Source organism: Balaenoptera musculus, chromosome 10 (genome assembly GCF_009873245.2).
Source record: "Balaenoptera musculus isolate JJ_BM4_2016_0621 chromosome 10, mBalMus1.pri.v3, whole genome shotgun sequence".
NCBI classification, from domain to species: Eukaryota; Metazoa; Chordata; class Mammalia; order Artiodactyla; family Balaenopteridae; genus Balaenoptera; species Balaenoptera musculus.
The window spans coordinates 58,463-81,831 of record NC_045794.1 but is presented as its reverse complement, the minus strand read 5'-3'; the positions used below and the strand labels follow the sequence as shown (position 1 = coordinate 81,831).

Here is a 23,369-nt window from a genome sequence, read left to right as displayed (position 1 = left end):
TCCTTGTGCACGTTTTGGGCTTAAAAGTAGGAAGAGGAAAAAAAAAAAAAAAAAGTAGGAAGAGGGAGTGATGAGAAATGAATCAAGAAAGAAACTTGAAAATAATGGTGGAGGGAGGAGTAGAAGCAGGAACAGAGGACGCCCTGAGCACCTGCTAGGGTCTCACGAATTCTTATCTCAGTTAATCCCCCAGTAGCCAGGCCGGCCTTGATGGAGGTGCATCGGGCTTCAGAGCAGAGGCTCCACCCCCCACTCAGCACAGGCTGACGAGCGGCAGCAGAGCTGAGCTCGGAGCCTGTCCCTCCCACCGGGTACCCTGCCCCACCACTCCTGCACTCCCCCGGGTTGGGGGTGACTGCGCGAGCTGAGCCCCAAGCAGGTGCCTTTCCTGCCTGGGCCGGTCCTTCCTGGCGCAGCTAGTGTTTGGCCGCAGGAAGAGGATGAAAGTTTGGGGACCGTGAACGTTTATTCTAACAGCACTTTACATTTCTTTCCTAAGCGGCTGGAGTTACAAAGGCTGATCCCACAGAGCATAGCGTGGGAACCTGGAGCCCAGCCGCGCAACCCCGCGCGGACGGCGCCGGGGACCCGAGCCGCGGGTGGGCGGGGAGGAGCGATTGTGACCTGCCCGGTCCCTCCCTCGCCGGCACTGTGATGCTGCAGGGCAGCTGCTGGCCCAGCGTGTCTGTCCCCGGCCCCCTCCCGCCTGGTGTCACAACAGCGGAGGCGGCTGTATCTGGAGCAGTTGGAGTGGGCAGGCCCAGCCGGGAGCGAGCGGGCTACGGGAGCGGCCGCGATGGTGAGCCTGCCGGGCCGGGGCGCGGTGCGCTGGGGGTTGGGGGCACGCGGCGCCCAGCGCAGGGCCGCGTCTACGCGGGGGCTAGCAGCCATCGCTTTGGATCTGCGGAGTTCGAAGTCTCCTGGGGGTGTCAGTTCAGGGTCGAGGGGTTCGTACCCTCGGGCGGAGGACAAGCCGGTGCCAGTGCCCCTTCTCGTAGGGGGCGAGTCGCCCCTTAAAGGGACCCAAGGGAGATTTGCGCACTCAGGTGAGGGGAAGGGGGACATGGGGGCCCCGCGCAGAAGAGGTGAGGCTCTGAGGCATCACCTTGGGGCAACTCCGGAATCCGAGTCGGGGAGGGGCAGGCAGTCCAGGGATTCCCGGCGGCTGAGGTCGTGGGCGGTCAGGTCCCTACACCCAGCCAAATGTGACAGAGCCCCGAACGTGTCAGGGGACTTAGGGCGTCACAGCCCTACGCCTGGGGGCCTCGTTCTCCTTTCCCTACCCCGGCCATCTGGTTTGGGCTTCCCAGGCCCCCGGCACCCGCTCCAACTCCCCAGTTTTTCCAGGGGTCCAAGCCAGAGGACTCTGGCCCACAGGGCTCTCCCTCCGGAAGGCCGGGGGTGGGGTGGGCTTCAGACCTGTGGTGTCCTACCCTGGCCTCTGGTCTGTCCATCTCCTTCGCGGACTTACTTGCTGGAGAGGACCTCCCCCACCTCCTCCCTTCACCCCCTGCGCCCTGGGCTGGGTAAAATTTGCCTCCAATACATTTGCCCGGACGCCTGGAAACCCAGAAATCTCCTCGTCCAGAGCCCGGCTGTCTGGGCCACTGGGAGGGGGGTGGAAAGGTTGGGTGGGGAAGGGGGCAGAGCGAGCAGTCTCACAGGCCAAGGTCAGGCTTTCTGCACTCTTGCCCCGGTGTCAGTGACCAGAAAGACAGGTGAGGACTGCCCTCCTCCCGGCCTCTGTTCGTTCTGGAGAGTGCCCAGGGCCCCTGGCTCTGGCCCCAGCTCTGCTGAGTCTAGTCCAGGTCTGTCCGGCACCCTCCCTCCCCAGAGCAGCCTCCTCGTGGCCAGAGGAATCCACTCCTGCCTGAGGCCCCTGGTGCGGGGCCACGGAAGGAGCTGAGCTGGGAGTTCAGAGTTTTGGCTCCTGTCTCTGCAGCTAGATGTGTGACTTCAAGAAAGTCACTTAACCTCTCTGAAGTGGTTTTTCTCATCTACAAAATGAAGAGGGCTTATGGTTCAAATTTTCAAGGCTCCACCTAGCTTTACTATTTTAACCTTTTTATACAGAGATATAAAACATATTTTAAACATATACAAAAGAAGAGTGTTATAATGAACCCCTGTATATGCCTCATCTAATTTCAACATTATCTACTTATGATGAGTCTTGCTTCATTTACTCCCCTTCCCCCTCTCTCCCTGTTATTTTGAAGCAAATCCTAGGCAGCATACTCAAGATTTGATATTTAATATTTATAATATCTAGCATGTAGCTAGTGCTTTATAATTTTCAAAGTGCTGTCTCTTGCATGTTTTAATTCCGACCTGAGAGCCGTAGTGAGTCTTAGAGGGGATCCCATGATCCTAATCCAGCTCTCTGAGCAAACTTCAACGTGCATTCAATAGGCCAGTTTCTGAAAATACCTAATAAACCAAAAAATGTAAAGTAAAACCTTATTTTAAATGTGCTAAAGAATTTGAAAGATGTTTAACTGAAAACCTATGGCTGAATATTTTGGAAAGAGAATATCTTTATTTTGAAACACTGAATTTTGTATAGCAGGTTCTATTTGGAATATTTATGTACATGGGCAGCGCTGTCTTGATGGGAAAACATTTTTTATTGACCATTTCACACTCACAGAATCTAAATTTATTTATGTATTTACATTTATTTTTGGCTGCGTTGGGTCTTCGTTGCTGTGCGCAGGCTTTCTCCAGTTGTGGCGAGCAGGGGCTACTCTTTGTTGCGGTGCGAGGGCTTCTCATTGCATTGCGGTGGCTTCTCTTGTCGCGGAGCACGGGCTCTAGGCGTTCAGGCTTCAGTAATTTCAGCACGTGGGCTCAGTAGTTGCGGCATGCAGGCCCTAGAGCGGGTGGGCGTCAGTAGTTGTGGCACATGGGCTCAGCAGTTGTGGCACACGGGCTTAGTTGCTCCACGGCATGTGGGATCTTCCTGGACCAGGGCTCAAACCCGTGTCCCCTGCGTTGGCAGGAGGATTCTTAACCACTGCACCACCAGGGAAGTCCCCAGAACCTCTTTTTTAAAACCCCTTGACTCGTTCCTGCAAGGCTAGGCTGACACATGTGCACACCTGGACCCAGAGTTCCACCCGTGCTGAAAGGACTTGCCTTCCTCCAGTGGCTGGGCTTCCCTCCTGAGGGTTGGGGAAGACTGCCCGTGTTGAGGATGGATGCAGCATTTCTGTAGTTTCTAGGTGAGGATTTTAGAACTAACCCTGTAACTGAGCATTCCCATCTGCTCCCAGGGTCCCTCTGGTAAGCAGTTCTCCTGGGAACTGAGACTGTGACACCTTCTTTGGTGTCGGTGATTCCAGGCCTCAGAGAACGTGTCTGTGGTGCACGGGGGGAGTTGAGAGCACAGCCTCCTCAACTGCACTCCTCCTGGTGGGGCGGGCCCGTGAGTTCAGGTGGGAACTGGCATCTGATGGCAACAAAGAGCCTGTCTTCCTGCAGAAATGGGCAGCTAGAAGGGAGAGTGTCCTGGGCGCGAGGTGGATGCTGCTTCCGAGTCCACAGGCCTCTGCAGACGCCCTGAGCGGGCGGCGTGGCTGAGCCCCACAGGGTCCGGGCTTATCTTCCGACTCCGAGCCCCCCGGGGGCTGCGGTCACTAAGTGCGGGTCCCCAGAGGTCCCTGGGCACATGCTCCGAGTGGCAGCGGAGGCCCCACCCCCAGGCACCGTGTCCACAGGGAGCGTCTGGGCTACGGTCGGGCCCACGCAGAGCCCGGGAGTGGTGCTGCGGCTCAGTGACCTCAGTGACCTTGAGAGGAAGAGGGAAAGTTGCAGTAATTTTTGAGGAGGAAAGAGCTAGTGAGTACAGGGCTAGTGATGGGGTGGGTGGAAGGATGTGGCTCTTGGGGGCAGAGTAGACCCACTGCTCCTTCCCTTTGGCCACCAAGGGACTGACAGGACTGTCTGTGGCCTTTGTGGCTGACGTCCCCCGTCGGTGGCGTCCTGTTAGAATTTCTTCCAGATGAAGAGACCAGGAGGAGAGTGGGCACCGTGTGCGGCAGATTAACACTTGCTCACTCTCTCCGGCACCTGACCCCAGTGTCGGCTGAAGCTCAAGGGCCTTTGGCCTCGAAGGGTCTAGAGAGTCTAGGAGTCTACGACCAGCCCTGGCCACTCCCGAGGGCCGTCTCTGCCACCCCTGTTGCTGCCCTGCTGCAGTGCCTGCAGCCTGATGTTAACTTAGGTCGACTCTGTTCCTGCTGTTTCTGGCTTGCTATCTATTCTTTGAGTCCAAATATGCTCTAATTGAAGGATTTTGAGCAGAGATAGTGCAATCTTTCGTGAACCACATTGTTCTTACTTTAATTATCCCTCTGGAACACTGGCTCTACTTTTTACCTGTCATCTCTGACCTAGATCCTGAAGTGTAGGTGATTTATTATCCTAGCCTGACAGCTAGAAGTAATTGGGTCTAAAAATATGCTTCCTGAAGGCAACTGTGTGGCCCTTGACCCACAGGTGGTTGGGGTATGTGGCCTGGTCTCAGGTTTTCACTGGCCTGCACTGTCAGGTTCCTTCCAAGATAATATGCCAATTTCACTGTTTTGTGATAGTTCAAAACTATTTTTAAAGCTACAAAGCCTCCTTCTGCAGAGGATTGCAGTGAGCTGATCTGAGTCCTCTGAGAGCAAATAAAAAGGAAACGATTACCATTAAAGCAGAAATAATGTAAGGTTGGCCTCAGGAAAGATTTCTGGCAGTGGAGTTGTAAGAGGACTGTCAGGTTCTGGAGTGTCTTTCTTCTGCCGTCCTGCAGAACTGGGCACCCTCCCCGGGGAGGACGCTCGTGGGCAGCTCTGACGCTGCTTCCGCTCTGCCTTCACAAGCCTGCGCTTCGGACAAACTAAGCAGTTTGTGGGACCTGCCCTAAATTCTCCCGCATCTCGTTCACACTGCTCCAAAATCCAGCTGAAAAACCTGCTGGCACATCTACATTCTCCAACATGTCTGCAAATATTCCTGCTCGGGGAAACCAAGCTGCAAGCTGTCTTTTCTCCTTTGAGCTCCTGTTGCCTCTCAGGCCCTGGCCACTCCCCTCCTTGTTAGATAGACTCTAAGCCTCGGCAGGGTTTTCTTTCCAATTACCCCTGCTGCACTCGAGCCCTGTACTCGATGCTGGGTATCTGGCCAGGAAATGGGGGCTCCTTGCTCTCCACCGGGGAAGTCAGAAAAGCAAAAGAGCGGCTAGGAGCCGTGCAGTAGAGCAGTGATGGGGAGGCGGGGGCTGAGGGAGCGCGCCGTGGGGCCCCGGCTGGTGCGGGGCCTTCCAGACCTTCTGCAGGAGGGGATGATTAATGAGCGACTTGAAGGGTGAGTGGGAGTTGGCCCAGTCCCTCCTGATGCCTTCTTGCAGACAACGACAGTAGCTCTGTGCTGCAGGAGCCAACAGAGCAGGTCACTTTGGTAGCCACCCAGCACTAGGTCTGGGGAGGGGTGTCATGCTTTCCTCGAGGAAGGGCGCTCCTGTGTTAGGTCTCTCCAGCTCCCTCACCTTCACCCTCTGGACTGCTGGGCCGGAGGCTCCAGCAGCACAGGCGGGACCCCCTTCATCTCACAGGGGCCCAGGAGCAGAAAGCTGGCCTGAGCCCTACAAGCCCAGAGTCAAAATAGAACTGAGGGAGGAACAGTGTGGGAGAGAAAGCAGGAGCTCTGCCCAGCCAGAGAGGGAATCTGAAACATGAGTTTGGAGCAAACACATGATGTAAATACCCTCTGCTGAGTCAGCTCCTCCTCTCCGGCCCCGGCCTTGGCACACACCACCCGGAGAAACAGTCCTGGTCTTCCAGGGAGGGTGGCCCATTTTCAGAGGCTCCCACCGTGAGCCCTTCTGTTTCTCTCTGCGATGGAGCTTTCTTTGGTTTGGAGGTTTGCCATCCAAGCTTGCCTTGCTCTCTGCTATCAGGCTTGTGCTGCTGTAGATGTGACCCACCAGGGCCCTGGGGGTTAAGAGTGCAAACGAGGCAGGGGGTGGGTGGTGTCAAGGAGAGGACTCGGGCCGAGGTCAGAAGACCTGGATTGGGGCCAGGCTCTTTCCCTGTGAAATTTCCAGTCTGCCCCTTTACCTTTCTGAGTCTCAGCTTTTTCACCTGTAAAATAATGGGGTGGGAATCATATTCGGTGATCCGTGAGGCCAGCCCAGCTCTAGAATCCTGTAGGCTCTGAGCTCACATAATGTCCCTGGTCATGGCAGATGGGTGACCTGTCTTGGGCATGAGGGCCGGCCCCCAGGCCGTCAGCACTGGGGGTGCTTTGCGTTTTCCCGTGTAGAACCTCCAGGCAGGAAGGAGGGATGGCAACGAGGCAGAGTGGCCAGAGGAACCGTGGGGTCCTTGTCCCCTCACAGCAGGTGCAAATGGTGCACAGACCTTAGCACCATTAAATGAGGGGGCTCACCTAACTTTTCATTTCACTGGTGATTTCCTCATATGACTTTATGTAATTAATTAATTTATTTAGGCCGTGCTGCGTGGCTTGTGGGATCTTAGTTCCCCAACCAGGGATTGAACCCTGGCCCCGAGAGTGAGAGCACCCGGGTCCTAACCACTGGACCGCCAGGGAAGTTCCGCCCTCACGTAACTTTAAAGTTCTCATTTGCCCCAACAAACTGGGCTCTTGGTCATTGTTAGTTGAATCAATGACGAAGTGAAAAGGGACAGGAAGAGCCTGGCCCTTTGCGATGGGTCATTAGGGTGAGGGGAGCCCTCACTTGGCTCTTACTCTGTTTCCTTTCTTTAATTTTTGTCATTTTAGTATGAAAACCGTCAAACCTTCAGAGAAGTACGGTAGTGTATCGCCACCCATATATCCAGCCTGATAATAATTTTTAATAATTACTATTAATAATTTAATAATTACTATTTTTCTGCCATATTTACTTTACCTGCTGTGTTTGTGTTCAGTAGTTGTGGCATGCATGCTCAGTAGTTGTGGCTCACGGGCTCTAGAGCGCAGGCTCAGTAGCTGTGGCGCACGGGCTTAGTTGCTCCGCGGCATGTGGGATTTTCCCGGACCAGGGCTTGAACCCGTGTCCCCTGCACTGGCAGGCAGATTCATTCTTAACCACTGCGCCGCCAGGGAAGTCCCCCCCACGCCATATTTTGATTTGTTCAAACCAGAATTCAGTTAAAATTCACATACTCCATGTGGATGTTATGTGTCTTAAGTTCCTCTTGATGTGGGTCAGTCCCTCCTTCACCTTTGTTTTTCATGAGTTAAAAAGATTGGGTCAATTTCCCTGTAAAATGTCTCACCTTCTGGATTCATGTTGTTTTCTCGCAATGTCCCTTATCCCTTTGACCCCTGTGTTTTCTATAAAGTGGGAGCTACATATAAAGGGTGTAATACGTTAAGGCTGAGTATTTTTGACAAGAAGCCTTCATGGGAGGTGTCATGTGTGTCCTACTGCATCACATGAGGTTATCTCACTATTGTGGGGTTTATGATCCAACCCAGTGTCAGAGGCTGGTGACCGTTGCAGTTATTTTCCCCTTGTGACACACAAGTAACCTAAGTAACAGTGATTCTTTGGCACTGTGTGAATATCTAGTTCCCCATCAATCCTTATCCAAATCAGTTATGTAATCAGAAACTCTAACATGCAATATTTCTTAATATATCATTCTTTCTACACTGACTAGCTGGGAGTCTTCTGTTTTAAAAAAAGAGCTTTCCCTCCTCAAAAGGGCTGTTTGGATGGGGACAAATGAGTTTCTTTAGTGGGAGTTTTCTTTCTTAATAACGCGAAGGACATGGAGATTTTTACGTGTTCATCCTGTTTCAGTCGACTGCCGCTGTTCCTCTTTTTGACCCTCAGATTGTTTCACCTTTGGCCATGGGAGCCTCGTCTGGTTGGTGTCTGAGACCTTCCGGCGTCTATTCTCTCAGGCCCCCAACGACGTTCCAGGTCATCCTGTGCATCCCTTGTCCCAGACCTGGAACCCCACCCTCCAGGGAGCCCTGGCTCCTGCTGGTGGAGAATGGCACTGAGAGGCCGCTTCTGGAGGCACCTGTGGACCCATCAGTTGCTTCTGAGTCTATCTTATACCTCCGGTTACTCTTGTGAATTAGTGTAACAGGGAAAACTGCTCCTCCTAAGGAGTGTGTGTGTGTGTGTGTGTGTGTGTGTGTGTGTGACTGATTTCATCTGTGGAGACTGGCACATTGACTAGCATGAGGTTAAAGGGGTGTGAAAACCTCTGTATCACCACGTTGCTGGTTTTCAGGACACTGAGATCCTTTACTCTTCCTCCTCTGACCCTTGATCTTCCTGAAATACCCGTGTATCCTTCCAGAAGGGCCCAGGGGATGCCTGGAGGATGGTTGGGGGGTGGGGTCACAGGACAACATGTGGCACCTGCTCCTTTCAGGTCTCTCCAGGGTCCCCTCAGTTCACACCCCCCCGAGGAAGCCACAGCTGCTTGTGAAGGTGTGGTCTGGTTGGTAGCTGCTGGTTATGGGGGGTTCCTGGGAGAAGGACCCTGCTGCCTTAGGCCTGAATTGAGTCTGAAGATAAAGTCCTTTCATTGTGAGGGGAACGTAGCCTGAGGTCTCCGGCTTTCCACGTGTGCCTCTTCCAGGTGGGGAGTGAAGCTCCAATAATGAAAATGCATAATGATAAGGATAAAGATAAGGACAACCGCAACAAAAACGATCACGGTCACTTATGCTTTTCAGGTGAAGGGGGTTTACGTAACTCAGCCCAGGTCACACAGCACAGCACGTAACTTGAGAGGCAAGATTTGTGCCCTGGGGTGTGGGTGACTGTGAGCAAAGCCCTTTCCTGGCCACCAGGCTCACAGAAGCACAGAGGCCAGGACACAGAGACAGGTGTGGAGCAGTGCCACGTTGTACAAGTGTTAGGGCACCGGCTCCTGACACCGCTGGCTTCCCTGCGCCCACACCCAGGGAGCCCCAGGGTCCCAGGAGTCCCATACCCCATGCCCAGCCACGGTCTCTGGAGGCTCTGCTCCTGGCTTGGGTTCCCCGGAGCTGGAAAATGCCAGGTCGTCACGGTTAAGAATAGAAGCCCACACACCAGGCACGTGCTTCCCTGCCCAGCTCCGTCTCGAGCACACAGTCTCCTTGCGGGACCCCTGCTTCCCTGGTGGGGTGTTGGGGGTGATGAGTACACCGTCCCAGCAGAACCATAACACACACGCACACACTCACATCCACACACACACACTTACACATATATACACACACACACACCACACGAATGTACACAACACAAACACGCACACCCCTCCCCATCCTAAGCTGTTAGTACCAGGACCAATCAGGTAACTGCAGCTTCACACCAAAGTAACATGGAGAAAAGGACACTCTAAAGGTCAACTTTATTTAGCACTTGGCCCGACGTGGGCGAAGGAGCAGGTTATGGTGGCCACAGAGGAACTTTCCAGTCACTTAGAGTTCAGGAGGCGCCTACTTTGTCCCCTCCCAGCCCTCCCTTGCTGACGTACTGATCCTTTCTTATTCCTACATTTGTAGCCAGAACACTAATGACACCCATGATACAGACTCCAAAGTACATTCCCCCATGGGTGTTTCTCTGTTCTGTGATGCGGAGATGGGGAGCGTGCGTGTGTGCGTGTGTGTGTGTGTGTGTGTGTGCGTGCGTGTGTGTGTGGCGGCGTCTGGGAGACTCAGGCTGCAGCAGGAACGTGAGCACTGCACCGGCCACGGCAGTGGATTTGGGGGTGGTTCCTGCTGTTCTCACTGGTTCATCCTTTGACCGGCTCCATCCATGCAAGAGTCTCGTGGTTTGGAGTTAGCCCAGTTTCCTCTACGCAGCTGCCCTCTTTTTCCTTTTCTTGACACAAAGGATTAACCCTGGAAAGCAATCTTTACAGCAAACCACAAAGCTGTGGTGCTTCTTTGGAACCGAGTCTTGATCCAGATGCTGTGGTGCCCAGACCCCACGTGGCTGGGGCATGGCATGGCGGGAGGCATGGGTGTCCTGCCGGTCGAGTGCCAGGGATGGACAAGTCCTCAGAGGTGGGGGCCTGGGGGCCTGGGGGCCTGGGGGTCTGGGGCAGAGGCGCGGCCGGGCTGGGGCTCTGACCGGGCTGCTCTCTCCCCGCAGCGGGAATGCATATCCGTCCACGTGGGCCAAGCAGGGGTCCAGATCGGCAATGCCTGCTGGGAGCTCTTCTGCCTGGAGCACGGCATCCAGGCCGATGGCACTTTTGGCACGCAGGCCAGCAAGGTCCAGGACGACGACTCCTTCACCACCTTCTTCAGCGAGACTGGCAACGGGAAGCACGTGCCCCGGGCCGTCATGGTCGATCTGGAACCCACCGTGGTGGGTGAGTGTGGGCCAGGGTCCCCGGCACAGGGACAGCACCGGACTGCAGAGGCTGTGGTGGCTGGGGAAGCAGATCTCCACGTGGAAGGGGTGGCTCATCCGGAGCCCCCCACCACATGACTCTTGGCTCCTAGAGCTCTCCGCAGTCTCGGGATCTCAAGTGGGGATCACAGATCTCTGCTCCCCATTAAAGCTCCAACCTAGCGCTCTCCACTGAAATCTGCTGAGACAGACCGACATTGCCGAGATTGTTCATTAAATACTAAGGGTCAAAATACAAATAATTTCAGAAATTATAAGACGCCCTCAAACAGTCAGTTTCCCAAAGTGTATGTTTCCGATCCTACGGTAATTGCGGTCTGTCCCGGCGGCCTGGTAGAACCTTGCAGCATCTTGCACACGAGACGAAATCGCAGCAGGCACTCTCTCTTACAGCCAGAGGCTGCCGTAGGTTAGAATGAACCTCATCTGGATCTTAGGGAACAGGAATTCTGACTTGTGTTGGGGCAGGATTCTTGCTCTCCCAGCTCCCCCGGCCCCAGGACCCCCTGGGTCAGTCCTCGCTCTTCATCAGGATTTTCTCATCTTCAAAGTCTGCTCACCAGCGAAGGTGGACAAGTCCCCCAGGGATGTCTGGGCACTGCCTGCGGTGCCTGAACACTGTTTCTAGGGCCACAGACCCCAGGCCCTCTATCCCATGGACACTTGTACAAATACAGAAAGGGCAGATGAGCTTCCCGGGCCACTGCATAGATGGGTGCTTTCCCTGGGGGAGCAGAGGGACCCTGTAGAGGAGAGGGGCTGTAGGTGGGGCCTGAGGCACCTTGGGCTGCCGTGTGTCCACTTTGTGTGGACCCTGGAGGTGAGCAGAGCCCCCGGCCCCACGGCCTCTCTTGGGCTCCGGCTCTTCTGGAGCCTGGAACATAGCTTTGCTTCAGAGTTGTTCTGCAGTATCTCTAATGCCTGACATGTATTGTTGCCACCAGAGATGGAGGTTAGAGCTGGGACAATTCCGGGAGAGCCTAGGAGCCAGGCATATCATTCTGAATCTTTCTCTGTGTCCCTGGAACATTTGGATGCAAGTGAAATCGGGTTAAATTCCGGGGTGAATTTTGCAGCATGAATGAAAAACAAGAGGGAAGCCTTGTGGGTCCAGGGGGAAGAGTCAGTCAACTTTGGTGTTTGGCCAGCTTTGTAAACCCAAGGCTTTTTAAGGTCCAGCCAGTAGAGCAGCTGGCTTCTCATTGCTGCTTGAGTCCCAGGCTTCTGGCTCTGTTAGTGCCTGTGTTACCCTGGAATTCTCTTAGCCTTGCAGATGTATGATAGGGTTGTCTGGTTCCACCTCAGTGGAGTTCAGTAGGTAGGGGTGCCATGTGTATTCTAGAGGGGAGGGAGCCGTCTCTTCTGGGAACCAGGTAGTAAGACTGATGGTCCGCTCTCTTGGTAGATGAGGTTCGGGCAGGAACCTACCGCCAGCTGTTCCACCCAGAGCAGCTGATCACAGGAAAAGAGGACGCAGCTAACAACTACGCGCGGGGCCACTACACGGTGGGCAAGGAGAGCATCGACCTGGTGCTGGACCGCATTCGCAAGCTGGTGCGTGTTTACAAGGGCAGGGAGCTGCTGAGCTGGACGCGCTGGGATCCACCTCTCTGAACAGGCTGGGTGGAGGCATGTGACCCCCCGGCTGCAGGATAAATGCCTAAGATTTGGGAATTTCTGCTTATGTTCTGTAAGAGGCATTCACAGGGCTGGCGCCCCTTCCTCTGGCTGGACATTGTGGGCTGCCCTCCAGGTGATGCCCCGGTAGCACTTACAGATGCTCTACGGTGGTGTCTGGGGAAATTCCAGGTGTGAGAAAGGCGAAGCTCTTTGCTTCCTGGCAGCACAGGTTAACAAAGCATTTAACTTGGAAGAGAAGAGGAAGATCGTTGATCTATTTCAGTGCTTACAAACGCCATTACCAGTGTCAAATACGTTCCTTCGTTTAATCCCCTAAATAATGATACAAAGGAGGTCTTGTCCTTGAACTTTACAGATGAGGAGATTGAGGGCCAGGATGGTTCAGTAACTTGGTCTGGGTCCCACAGCTAGAAAGTGGCCAAGTCAGGATCTGAACCGGGTTGGTTTGACTAGAAAGCTCAGGGTGGGTCACTTGTCTACTTGAGCCCCCTTTCCTAATCTGTACAACGGAAAAGGTTGGGCTTGATCAGGGGTTCTTTACTTGGGAGCTAAGAATGCCGAATTTTCTGTTTAGAGGAGGGCTAGTGGGGTTCATCCGTCTCAGAGCCGTCTGTGACCCCCAAAGTTCAGAACCACGGGACTGAACACAGTCATAGATCACGGCCAATGGGGAGGTTCTGTGACCTATGAATTCTCTTAGTTCTGCTGAGAGCTAACTGTCAGGTCCTTGCTTAATTATCACAGTAACCTCATGAGATAAATATTTTTTACTGTCCTCACTTTAATCAAGAAGAAACACGAGTCTGGAGGGTTCAGTAACTTGCTCGAATTTTTACAACTCGGAAGTGGCAAAGTTGATGTTAAATCTCAGGTTCTCTGACCCACTTATCTTCCTGAGCCACCTTCCAAGGTTGGGCTAGGATGTGTAGGTCTGCAGTTCCCGCAAGATCAAATGACTAGGGCTGGGGAAGTGGGCAAGGAGCTGGGGCCCTCATGGGGCAAAGTCATTAACCACCGTGGTTCTGGAAGCTCATTCCTGGTCCAACCAGGCCACTGGGCTGGAAGCTTCATGGACCCGGAGGTGTGTGCAGGTTTGCTGCCCGTATTTTAGCGGTTCCTCCCAAGCCCGCCGAGGCTCCTTTGTGTTTCCTTACTCCTTCAAGGCTGTTTTGATTTCACCCACTTGACAATGTTGAGGGGTAGAGTGGGGCAGACAGAGAGGCCCGTGAGGGAGTCCTCAGAGCCTTGTCTTGTGTCCTCCGCTCCCAGACAGATGCCTGCTCAGGCCTGCAGGGCTTCCTCATCTTCCACAGCTTCGGGGGCGGCACCGGCTCCGGCTTCACTTCTCTGCTGATGGAGCGCCTCTCCCTGGATTACGGCAAGAAGTCCAAGCTGGAGTTCGCCATCTACCCGGCCCCGCAGGTGTCCACGGCCGTGGTGGAGCCCTACAACTCCATCCTGACCACGCACACGACCCTGGAGCACTCGGACTGTGCCTTCATGGTGGACAACGAGGCCATCTACGACATCTGCCGGCGCAACCTGGACATCGAGCGGCCCACGTACACCAACCTCAACCGCCTCATCAGCCAGATCGTGTCCTCCATCACGGCCTCCCTGCGCTTCGATGGTGCCCTCAACGTGGACCTCACCGAGTTCCAGACCAACCTGGTGCCCTACCCCCGCATCCACTTCCCCCTGGTCACCTACGCGCCCATCATCTCTGCTGAGAAGGCCTACCACGAGCAGCTCTCCGTGGCCGAGATCACCAGCTCCTGCTTCGAGCCCAACAGCCAGATGGTGAAGTGTGACCCCCGTCACGGCAAGTACATGGCCTGCTGCATGCTCTACCGGGGGGACGTGGTGCCCAAGGATGTGAACGTCGCCATTGCCGCCATCAAGACCAAGAGGACCATCCAGTTTGTAGACTGGTGTCCCACAGGCTTCAAGGTGAGAGCTGGTGACTCAGTGGAGACAGATAACTAGAGAAGCAGAGGGAGAGACCAAGGATGGGGAGAAAGAGGTGGAAACTCAGGGTCTTGGACTGATACACATTCCCTGGGAGCTTTGGGGTGAGATGGGAAGAGGGACTTCAGCCAAATGTAACACTGATTTCATTCATTAATTTGTTCATTCACTTATTTTAGGTCAGGAGAGATTCTGAGAGGATTATTGGGAGAGGGGGAGGGCGCTAGTGCAGTAGGGAGAAGGGCTCTACTTGCTCCTGCCCTGAGATCTGCAAACATCTCAAAGGTCAGGCAGAAAGGACTTTTCTCTTACAGGGAGGAGTGAACGGGGCTAGGATGAACTTGTGTGCAAGTGGGATGAAGAGGATGATGGGGTGGGAGTGGCTCTGATCCGACAGTAGATCAGAGAATGCAGTAACCAGATTATTCCAGTTGCCGGAGAGGTGTAACTCCCTCCTCCAACAAAAGATATGTTCTTCTCTCCCCAGTTTATTTTGAAAAATTATTCGCCTTGTAAGTAAGTTTTCATCAGTTTAGAGTAAGGATAAGAAATTTCATGGTTATCATATGGTTGTGATTCACATTATGAAGCCCTAACATTTCCACTAACCGGGAGTGAGCTGGGAGCCTGTTGTAGGTCTGCAGTCTGGGGAACACCAGATTCTGAGGGTTGGTGTGGGTACAGAATAGCCAGGGAAGGCCCCCAGGTCCCAGGACCAGAAGGTGTCGAGCATTGGAAGCCACCCCCCCGAGTCGCCCTGGCCAGGCAGGCAGCTGCCCCTGCACTCGTGCCTGCTTGACTGCTTTGTCCTGTGTCCCACGGTCTCATCCGAGTCCACCATCAAAGCAGCTGCCACCATTCATGTTATTAGACCCCTGGCAGGCCTTTAATAATTTAGAGGTTTGCTGAACACCAGAGGTGGTTGTGACAGTTGCTTGAGACAGAGATGAGCACATCTCAGTTTTCCCTGCTGGGACTTACGGAAACAAGACACCTCATGCTGGCTTCTCGGCCGAGAGGCTGACGGCGGGGAGCGTTCCCCACCCTGCTCTGCTCCCAGCCACGTACAGAATCCTTTCCCCTGGACTGTGCCTATTTTTATGTGGCAGTTCTGGTGACTCTTGCGAAAACATTCAGGATCTTCCCCCAAGTTGTTGGGTTTTTTCCTTTCAAATGGAAACAAGCAACAAAACAAGCTAGTAGTAAAATGAATAGGCAAAAAAAAAAAAAAGAATGAGATATGAGGGTGGTGGAGAAATTAACAAAAAAGGAGATGCCCCTGTATTCTCGCCCGTTTATTTTAAGCTGAAGCTCTGGGGTTATGACCAGAAAGATAAGGCAGTGCTAGAACCTTTAGCTGCTTCTCAGAAAAGCACATGCCGTGGGGGTGGATGGTGTTGAACTTCACCCTGTAGCATCCTCCCCAGGGTCTAGGGATGCTACTGCTGAAAAGAGAGCAGAGTTGGCTGGTCTAGTGAAATATGTCACGTGGCATTGCCTTCTCCCTTCTCACTTTGGTCCTTTGCCCCTGTCTCAGCATCACCTCCACCCCCAAGATGCCACTTTTGTTTAAGAGGAATGATAGATCATTGTGAATTCATTTAGTGGGTTACCCACCTTGGCTGTACAGCCTGCTGCCACTCCCACCTCCACCTCTCAGAGGACGTGCATTTCAAAGCTATGAATTGAAGAGATTGGCAGTTAAGACCTGGTAGCCTGGTGGAGAGGCATTTTGAGGCCAGCTCCATGGTTCTCAGTGTCCCATGAGTATTATCACAGTCGTCACCTGAGGCCCCTTCCAGGTTCCTAGAGTTCCTGGGGTCGGCTCCAGTTTGGGGTATGTGTGGGGAGAAGGGAGATTTCCGGGATAGTAGCCCCCTCGTCAGGTTGGGCTGGATCAACTTGGAGGACCCTCCATGCTGCCAGAGCTTGGGGGATTGGCTCATCCAGCAAGAGTTTTAACTGACTTTCTTTGATTTCCATGCTTTTCTTCCAAGAAACCCCACTCCCCAGAGATAGAGGGCCTGGTAAATGCTGACACCATCCCCAGAACCTTTTGCATCTCTTTATTTATTGCTTGAGAATATCTCCCTGATCTTTTTTAAAAATTGATTAATTAATTAATTTAGTTTTGGCTGCGTTGGGTCTTCGTTGCTGTGCGCGAGCTTTCTCTAGTTGCAGCGAGCGGGGGCTACTCTTCGTTGCGGTGCGCCGGCTTCTCATTGCGGTGGCTTCTCTTTTTGCTGAGCACGGGCTCTAGGCGCGAGGGCTTCAGTAGTTGTGGCACGTGGGCTTCAGTAGTTGTGGCTCGCAGGCTCTAGAGCACAGGCTCAGTAATTGTGGCGCACGGGCTTAGTTGCTCCACGGCATGTGGGATCTTCTTGAACCAGAGCTCGAACCCGTGTCCCCTGCATTGGCAGGTGGATTCTTAACCACTGTGACACCAGGGAAGTCCTCTCCCTGATCATTTAAACAGCCCTTCACCCTTGGCAGAGAAACTACCCTAAACCCGTTGACAGCATAACTAAGAGGAACCCGAGATACCATTGGAAGGAGTGAATTTATAATAATCTCCATCTACTGGCACTGCACACCCACCCTGCTTGACCCCCCTCATTTGTCTGCTTGAGTCTCCCACTGGGGTTTCTACCAGCCCTTCCCCTCCCCTTGAGCTTCCCGGCCCAATGCCGCTTGCTTTTGCTTTCTCTCCCACATGCACCTCTCTACCCACCCGCCGTCCCACCTCCTGATCCCCCTCTTCACATCCAGGCCTGCTGCCCCACCCACCATGTGACCAAGGTGCCCCAGCTTGCGTTATCCGCTGACTGCCGCATCTTCACCCTCTGTTCCCCAGGTGGGCATCAACTACCAGCCCCCCACGGTCGTCCCCGGGGGAGACCTGGCCAAGGTACAGCGGGCCGTCTGCATGCTGAGCAACACCACGGCCATCGCCGAGGCCTGGGCCCGCCTGGACCACAAGTTCGACCTCATGTACGCCAAGCGTGCCTTCGTGCACTGGTACGTCGGAGAGGGGATGGAAGAAGGAGAATTTTCCGAGGCCCGGGAGGACCTGGCTGCCCTGGAGAAGGATTATGAGGAAGTGGGGACTGATTCTTTTGAAGAAGAAAACGAAGGGGAGGAATTTTAAATACAAACGTTCCTCGTGGCTGTGTCTCTTTATTCCTGCTGCCCCTCCAAGCACGTTTAACTTTTCCTAGAGCAGCAGACCCCAGCCTGGGTCCCGACACCAGTACCTGTGGGTGACGGGGCCAGCACGGACGCTGAGCTCTGCCAGACCCTCCCGTGGGGGAGCGCAGCTCCGTGTCACCAAAGGAAACGAGAGTCACTGTCTCTGGGTTAGGGTGCAGGCCAGTCACACCTGTGCGGAGACCTAAGCGGGATTTAAAATTCTCTATTAGGCTGGGCTCACCCCAAACACAGCCTGCTGGCTGGGGAGCAGAAAGGTGAGATCTGGGCGCGGGGAAGATTCTGGAAAGGGAGTGTTCTCAGAGTTAGAGTTAGAAGCAAGAGCCCATTTCCTGCCCTTGTAAATACACAGATAAACGAGTGGGATCATTCCAGACAGTGTTCAGTGCTGTGAAGCGAAAAAGCAGTGATGGGAGAAGTGGGTGGTGAGGTCAGAAAAGGCCTCATGGAGACCCGGGTGCAGCTCGGAGCCACCCTGGAGGTTCTGGAGTCAGAGACGCCGGGTGGGTGTGTGAAGAGCAGGGAGGAGGCCAGGGTCCCCAGAGGATGGAGGTGAGGGATGCGACCAAGAGCCACACGGGGTGCAGGGCACACTTAGGCTAATCCTGCAGAGGACGTAAGGAGTTTAGGTTTTCTCTAAGTGAAACACAACATTTCTGTTTGGAATTTGGAAGGCTTTAAGCAGAATACCTACTATGCTTTATATACACATATACCTTATCTCTAACCCCCAACCATCTCAAAATGGATATTCTTCTCATTTTATGGATGAAGAAGCTGAGGTGTAGGGAGTTTATGTGTTGGAGATACAAAAGGGCGGGGCCAAGAGTCTGTTCTCTCGGCTACCCCGCACTCTTTCCACCGTTGGTGTTTGTGTCCGGTTCCAACCGCTGCCTCATAAAATGAAGGGTGGGGAGAAGAAAAGTCCATTTATTACAAGGGAGAGGACAAATTAATGCATCTCTTCCCTGAAGTTGGCAGCTCCGGTAGGATTTTGGGAGAAATCAAAAGGCTGCTCTGATTAAACTACTGATAAGACACCCAGGGTTGGGCCATAGCAGGTCCCTGTGCGTTAAATGTACAGCTCGTCAATTGTGGACTTGCCCTACATGTTTCTACGCTGTATTCCTTGGAGGCCCCGAGAAAAATAGAATAAAATGTTCCAAGGAAAGGAAGACCAGGCAGGAAGTGACGCTGACCACTTGCTGAGGCCTGTTTGCGGAGAGACCACACTTTCTTGCTCTTCTGTGAAGGAGATCATGGTGCTGAGGAGGAGTACAGATCTCTGCCCATCAGGACCCCCTTGCCCGAGGTCACGCCTCACCAAGTCCCGCAGGGGCTGCAGGGACAGACCCAGCTGTGCAGAGAATTGGGGTCAGGAGCTGTGGCCCATCTCAGGAAGGGGCATTTCCCCTCTGACAGAAGTGAGAGACCTACCCACGGGTTTCAGATAAGCCTCGAAGGACTTCCCGAGTGTGTAACTAGGACCTAATTAGGGAGAGAGTGACAGACCCCCGAGGCCAGGGTTTAGGGGAAATCACCTACAGTGTCTTCCTTCCCTCTAGATTTATGTGAATTAGGTTAAAATAAATACGAATGGTGGGGGCTTCCCTGGTGGCGCAGTGGTTGAGAATCTGCCTGCCAATGCAGGGGACACGGGTTCGAGCCCTGGTCTGGGAAGATCCCACATGCCGCGGAGCAACTAGGCCCGTGAGCCACAACTACTGAGCCTGCGCGTCTGGGGCCTGTGCTCCGCAACAAGAGAGGCCGCGATAATGAGAGGCCCGTGCACCATGATGAAGAGTGGCCCCCACTTGCCAGAACTAGAGAAAGCCCTCGCACAGAAACGAAGACCCAACACAGCAATAAATAAATAAATAAATAAACAAACAAACAAATAAATAAATAAAATAAACCCAAAAGTTAAAAAAAATATGAATGGCAAAGTCACAGAGGTGATGTCTGAGAGGTATGGGGAAGGGGGAGTTTGAGGGATGATATTTTAGGGCCTTGGATGTATTTCCCCCCAGTTTCTTCTCTTCCATTTTCCCTTGTTTTGTTGAGTCCCTGTCTGATCATGGGGTTGGGCCCGTCTAGCCCTGCTGGCTTTTATCTCTGTTCACGAAGCAGGAGTATTGAATTTTAGAACTGGAGTAATGCATTCCTAGAAAGAGGGTGAATAGGAAAGTGGATGATTCTCTAGCGTCCCCCAAGAAAAGGCAGCTTCATAATTCTCCAGCACGGGATTGGCTAGAGGCTTCTTAAGACGGTAAAGTAAGTTTGGCAGATGCCAGAATTGGGCCACGGCCTGTGGTAGGCAGCTTGTTTAGCTCACTGGACTTTAGCCTGGGTTATCCAGTTTCTTGAATCCTAATGCCATCTCTGAAGGATTCCTAAGTAATTTCTACCGATAAAAAAAAAGTCTTTTTTACTTTTTACTATTTTACCCCAGGAATTAGGAGAGCCCATAGTTAACGTAATATCTAGTGAAATCCACATGCATATTTGCAGTCTGGGTCCTTCTCAGCAAGAGGGACAGATCTCCAGCCTTTGACCGCAGTCAGCTTAGGTTCCAAAAAGAACCTACTGAGGAAAAAGATAGTATGTTTATATATCTATTTTCCCCAAACTTCTGATTCTATCAGTGATTTGATCGACATTTAACTTTAATACAAAATTGCCACTAACCCCACTATTCTGAATTTTTAAGGGTCACTGGATCAACGCCATGCAATTGTCTTTCCTATTACAATGCTAATCTACTAAAGGGATCAAAAACTTCCCTTTTTAAAATTTTTTTTTATTTTTTTGGCCACACTGCGCAGCATGAGGGATCTTAGTTCCCCGACCAGGGATCGAACCCATGCTCCCTGCAGTGGAAGCAGAGTCCTAACCACTGGACCGCCAAGGAATTCCCAAAAACTTCCCTTTTTAAGTTCTCAGTCTAAACCGTCTACATTAAAAAAACAAAAAACGAAGAAACCAGTGCTATAATTAGTTTTTTATTTTTAGGTCTTGTGACAAATTTATGATGTCGACCACTTTAGGGATGAAGGTGAAAGAGTGAGTGGGGCAAGAGGGGAGGATATCAATACGGATACTGTTAAATTTTGTAGAGTTTATTTCATCCTTCCTTCCCATATACACAGAACCCCCAAGAGCTAAGGTGAGTCCTCACTTATCCACATTTTTTTCATGAATATGCAGAATGAAACTCCTTATGTGACCTTCTACATATTGTATTTGGGGCTTAGACACTGAAGTCTAAAATATAAGGCTGTTTGTTTGGCTCATGGTTAATGAGACAGGACATTGTCTCTCCAAGCAGGTTCTATTATCTTGCAGTGGGGAGAAATAAAAACACATGAAGTGATCTTTTGTATTAATGCCAGGGACTTTCCTGGCGGTCCAGCGGTTAAGACTCTGCACTCCCAGTGCAGGGGGGATGGGTTCCATCGCTGGTTGGGGAACTAAGATCCCAAATGACACGTGGTGTGGCCAAAAAACATCCCAAAATACAAAAAAAAAATCCCCAAAACCCCAAGATTTGTATTAATGCCAATGCAAAAACCATTAGTAAAATATCAGCAGAGTCCATACCATGTTAAAAAATATAGCACAACCAAGAAGGATTTATTCCAGGAATTCAACCGTGGTTCAGTTATTAGGAATTCCATCAGTGTATTTTTTTTAAGTAATTTTATCTATTTATTTGTTTATTTTTTGGCTGTGCTGGGTCTTCGTTGCTCTACGTGGGCTTTCTCTCTAGTTACGGCAAGCAGGGGCTTCTCTTCGTTGCGTTGCGTGGGCTTCTCATTGCGGTGGCTTCTCTTGTTGCAGAGCACAGGCTCTCAGCACACAGGCTTCAGTAGTTGCAGCACACGGGCTCAGAAATTGTGGCTCACGGGCTCAGTAGTTGTGGCTCGCGGGCTCTGTAGTGCAGGCTCAGTAGTTGTGGCGCATGGTCTTGGTTGCTCCGTGGCATGTGGGATCTTCCCGGACCAGGGATCGAACCCGTGTCCCCTGCGTTGGCAGGCAGATTCTTAACCACTGCACCACCTGGTAAGTCCTATAATGTATATTGATGTGGGTTTCTTTGGCCTTATCTAGGGAGTCCACCCAGTTTCTTAAGTCTGCAGATTTATGTCTTTTGCCAAATTTGGGAAATTTTCAGCTTGTCATATCTTTGAATAGTTTTCAGCCTCACATTTTCTTCTCTTCTTTGGAGCTCAGTGAATGTTAGATCTTTCATTATAGTACCACAGGCCACTGAGGCTCTGTTAACATTTTTCAGTCTGTTTTCTCTCTGTTGTTAATATTAGATAATTTCAATTGTTCAATCCTCAAATTCACTGATTCTTTCTCCTGTCATCTCTCTTCTGTTGAGCTCACCCAGCGATTTTTTCCTTTTGAAACTTTGGCATGACCAAACAATTTTTTCTTTTTTAATAAGCTTTTATGGGCACTGATTGTAAATACAGATTTTATTTAATACATTGCATTTTACAACACGTTAATAAAATGCTATGTTATTTCCTTTCCCTGTGCACATATTCCCTAAGTAATGAGAAAGCCAGTAATTCAGTACAGTATTGAATTACTCAATAGCTCAACCTTAAGACCGTCACTGGATTTGTTGTGAATTTGGCTCCTTCAATTTTTTTTTTTTTTTTTTTTTTTTTTTACTGTGGAACACTGCTAAATTATCTATGCTCAGGTTGGCTTCACTTACATCTTCAAAGGTGGGCCCAGAAGAGGAGCTCCGTCACCCGGGAAGCCCCAGGCCTTCCTCTCACTCTGCTACAACTTGATAATGATGAGGTTGCAAATCTTCTCCAGCTCTTTCTGCCAAAGTTCAAGTTCTTCCTTTTCTGCAGTCAGATTCTTATCAAGCCAGTTGATGATTTCATTATACTTGTCAAGAATCTTCGGTTTGTCCTCATCTTTGATCTTGCCTTTGAGCCTCTCATCTTCAACCTTTGCTTTCATGTTGAATGCACAGAATTCAGGTGGATTTCTGGAAGCCATCTCTTCCTCTGCTTCTCATATTCAGCTTTGTACTTCTCAGCTTTTGGACCATAAGCTCAATGTGTTCTTTGCTCAAATGGCCCTTGTCATTTTTTGATGGTAATCTTGTTCTATTTTCCTTATATTACTCTTATCCATAGCAGAGACACCTAGGATACCACTGGCATCCTGAAACTACATCACCAGAAACAAATACATTGAACTGTGTATCAGATGGACACCATAACCACATAGAAGAAAATATAATCCACAGTACTGAACACAGTATTTTGACGATATATCTTCTGTGTAAAGATATAAAGAATGGAAAAAATATCTTGAACTTAGTAAGTTTGCTGTTGGTAGGTAGTGTAGCTATTCTCAAACTACCGTGTATGTGTTCTCAGATTGAGCAAAGAAAGAAATAGAGTCATACTAATGGGAACCAGGGTTCTCACTGTGGAAGAAGGAATATACAATTACGGAATGGGATAGAGCAAAGAACAACCCTGTGATAGTGGATCATATTGTGAAGTTGGAGTCTTCAGTATGAACTCATGTTTGCTTCTTTTCTTTTTTTTTTTAAATTTTGGCTGCACTGGGTCTTCGTTGCAGTGCGTGGGCTCTTCGTTGCGGTGTGCGGGCTTCTCTCTAGTTGTGGCGTGCAGGCTTCTCTAGTTGCAGGTCACAGGCTTCTCTAGTTGTGGTGCGCCGGCTCCAGAGCGCATGGGCTCAGTAGTTGTGGCACTTGGGCTCTCTAGTTGCGGCGAGTGGGCCTAGTTGCCCCGTGGCATGTGGGATCTTAGTTCCCCGACCAGGGATTGAACCTGTGTCCCCTGCATTGGAAGGCGGAGTCTTATCCACTGGACCACCAGGGAAGTCCCTCATGTTTGCTTCTTTGGTTTTTTTTTTTTTTTCTTTAGCTCTGCCCTTGAAAGGACCTAGCAGCAATGACACCCCATAGCATAGCAATGAGAACATCTAGTGCTTGTATCTTGGTTTCTAAATACCATTCCCCTCTAAAAGGAATTATGACTCATTGGAGAACTGGCTGATTTCAGGGCTGAGTCAGGAAAAGTACAAGATGAACCTGGAACATCTTGTGCCAGAAGGTAAAGAAGTGCTCAAAAAAGGATGGAAAACATGTCATAAA

General features: G+C 51.5%; 1 protein-coding gene across 2 annotated transcripts; it reads left to right on the top strand.

The window, feature by feature from the left end:
• The first annotated feature begins 386 nt into the window (after nt 1-386).
• TUBA8 (tubulin alpha 8) lies at nt 387-17,168 on the top strand. 2 transcript variants are annotated; one of them, XM_036865487.1, is made up of 5 exons: nt 638-799; nt 10,130-10,352; nt 11,799-11,947; nt 13,304-13,984; nt 16,857-17,168. In XM_036865487.1, the coding sequence occupies exons 1-5, from the start codon at nt 797-799 to the stop codon at nt 17,148-17,150; spliced, it is 1,350 nt and encodes a 449-aa protein (XP_036721382.1). In that variant the 5' UTR covers nt 638-796; the 3' UTR covers nt 17,151-17,168. The 2 variants fall into 2 exon arrangements, with proteins under 2 accessions (XP_036721381.1, XP_036721382.1); XM_036865486.1 differs by lacking the exons at nt 10,130-10,352; nt 11,799-11,947 and having other exon boundaries at nt 387-799; nt 13,308-13,984.
• Nucleotides 17,169-23,369: the final 6,201 nt, after the last annotated feature.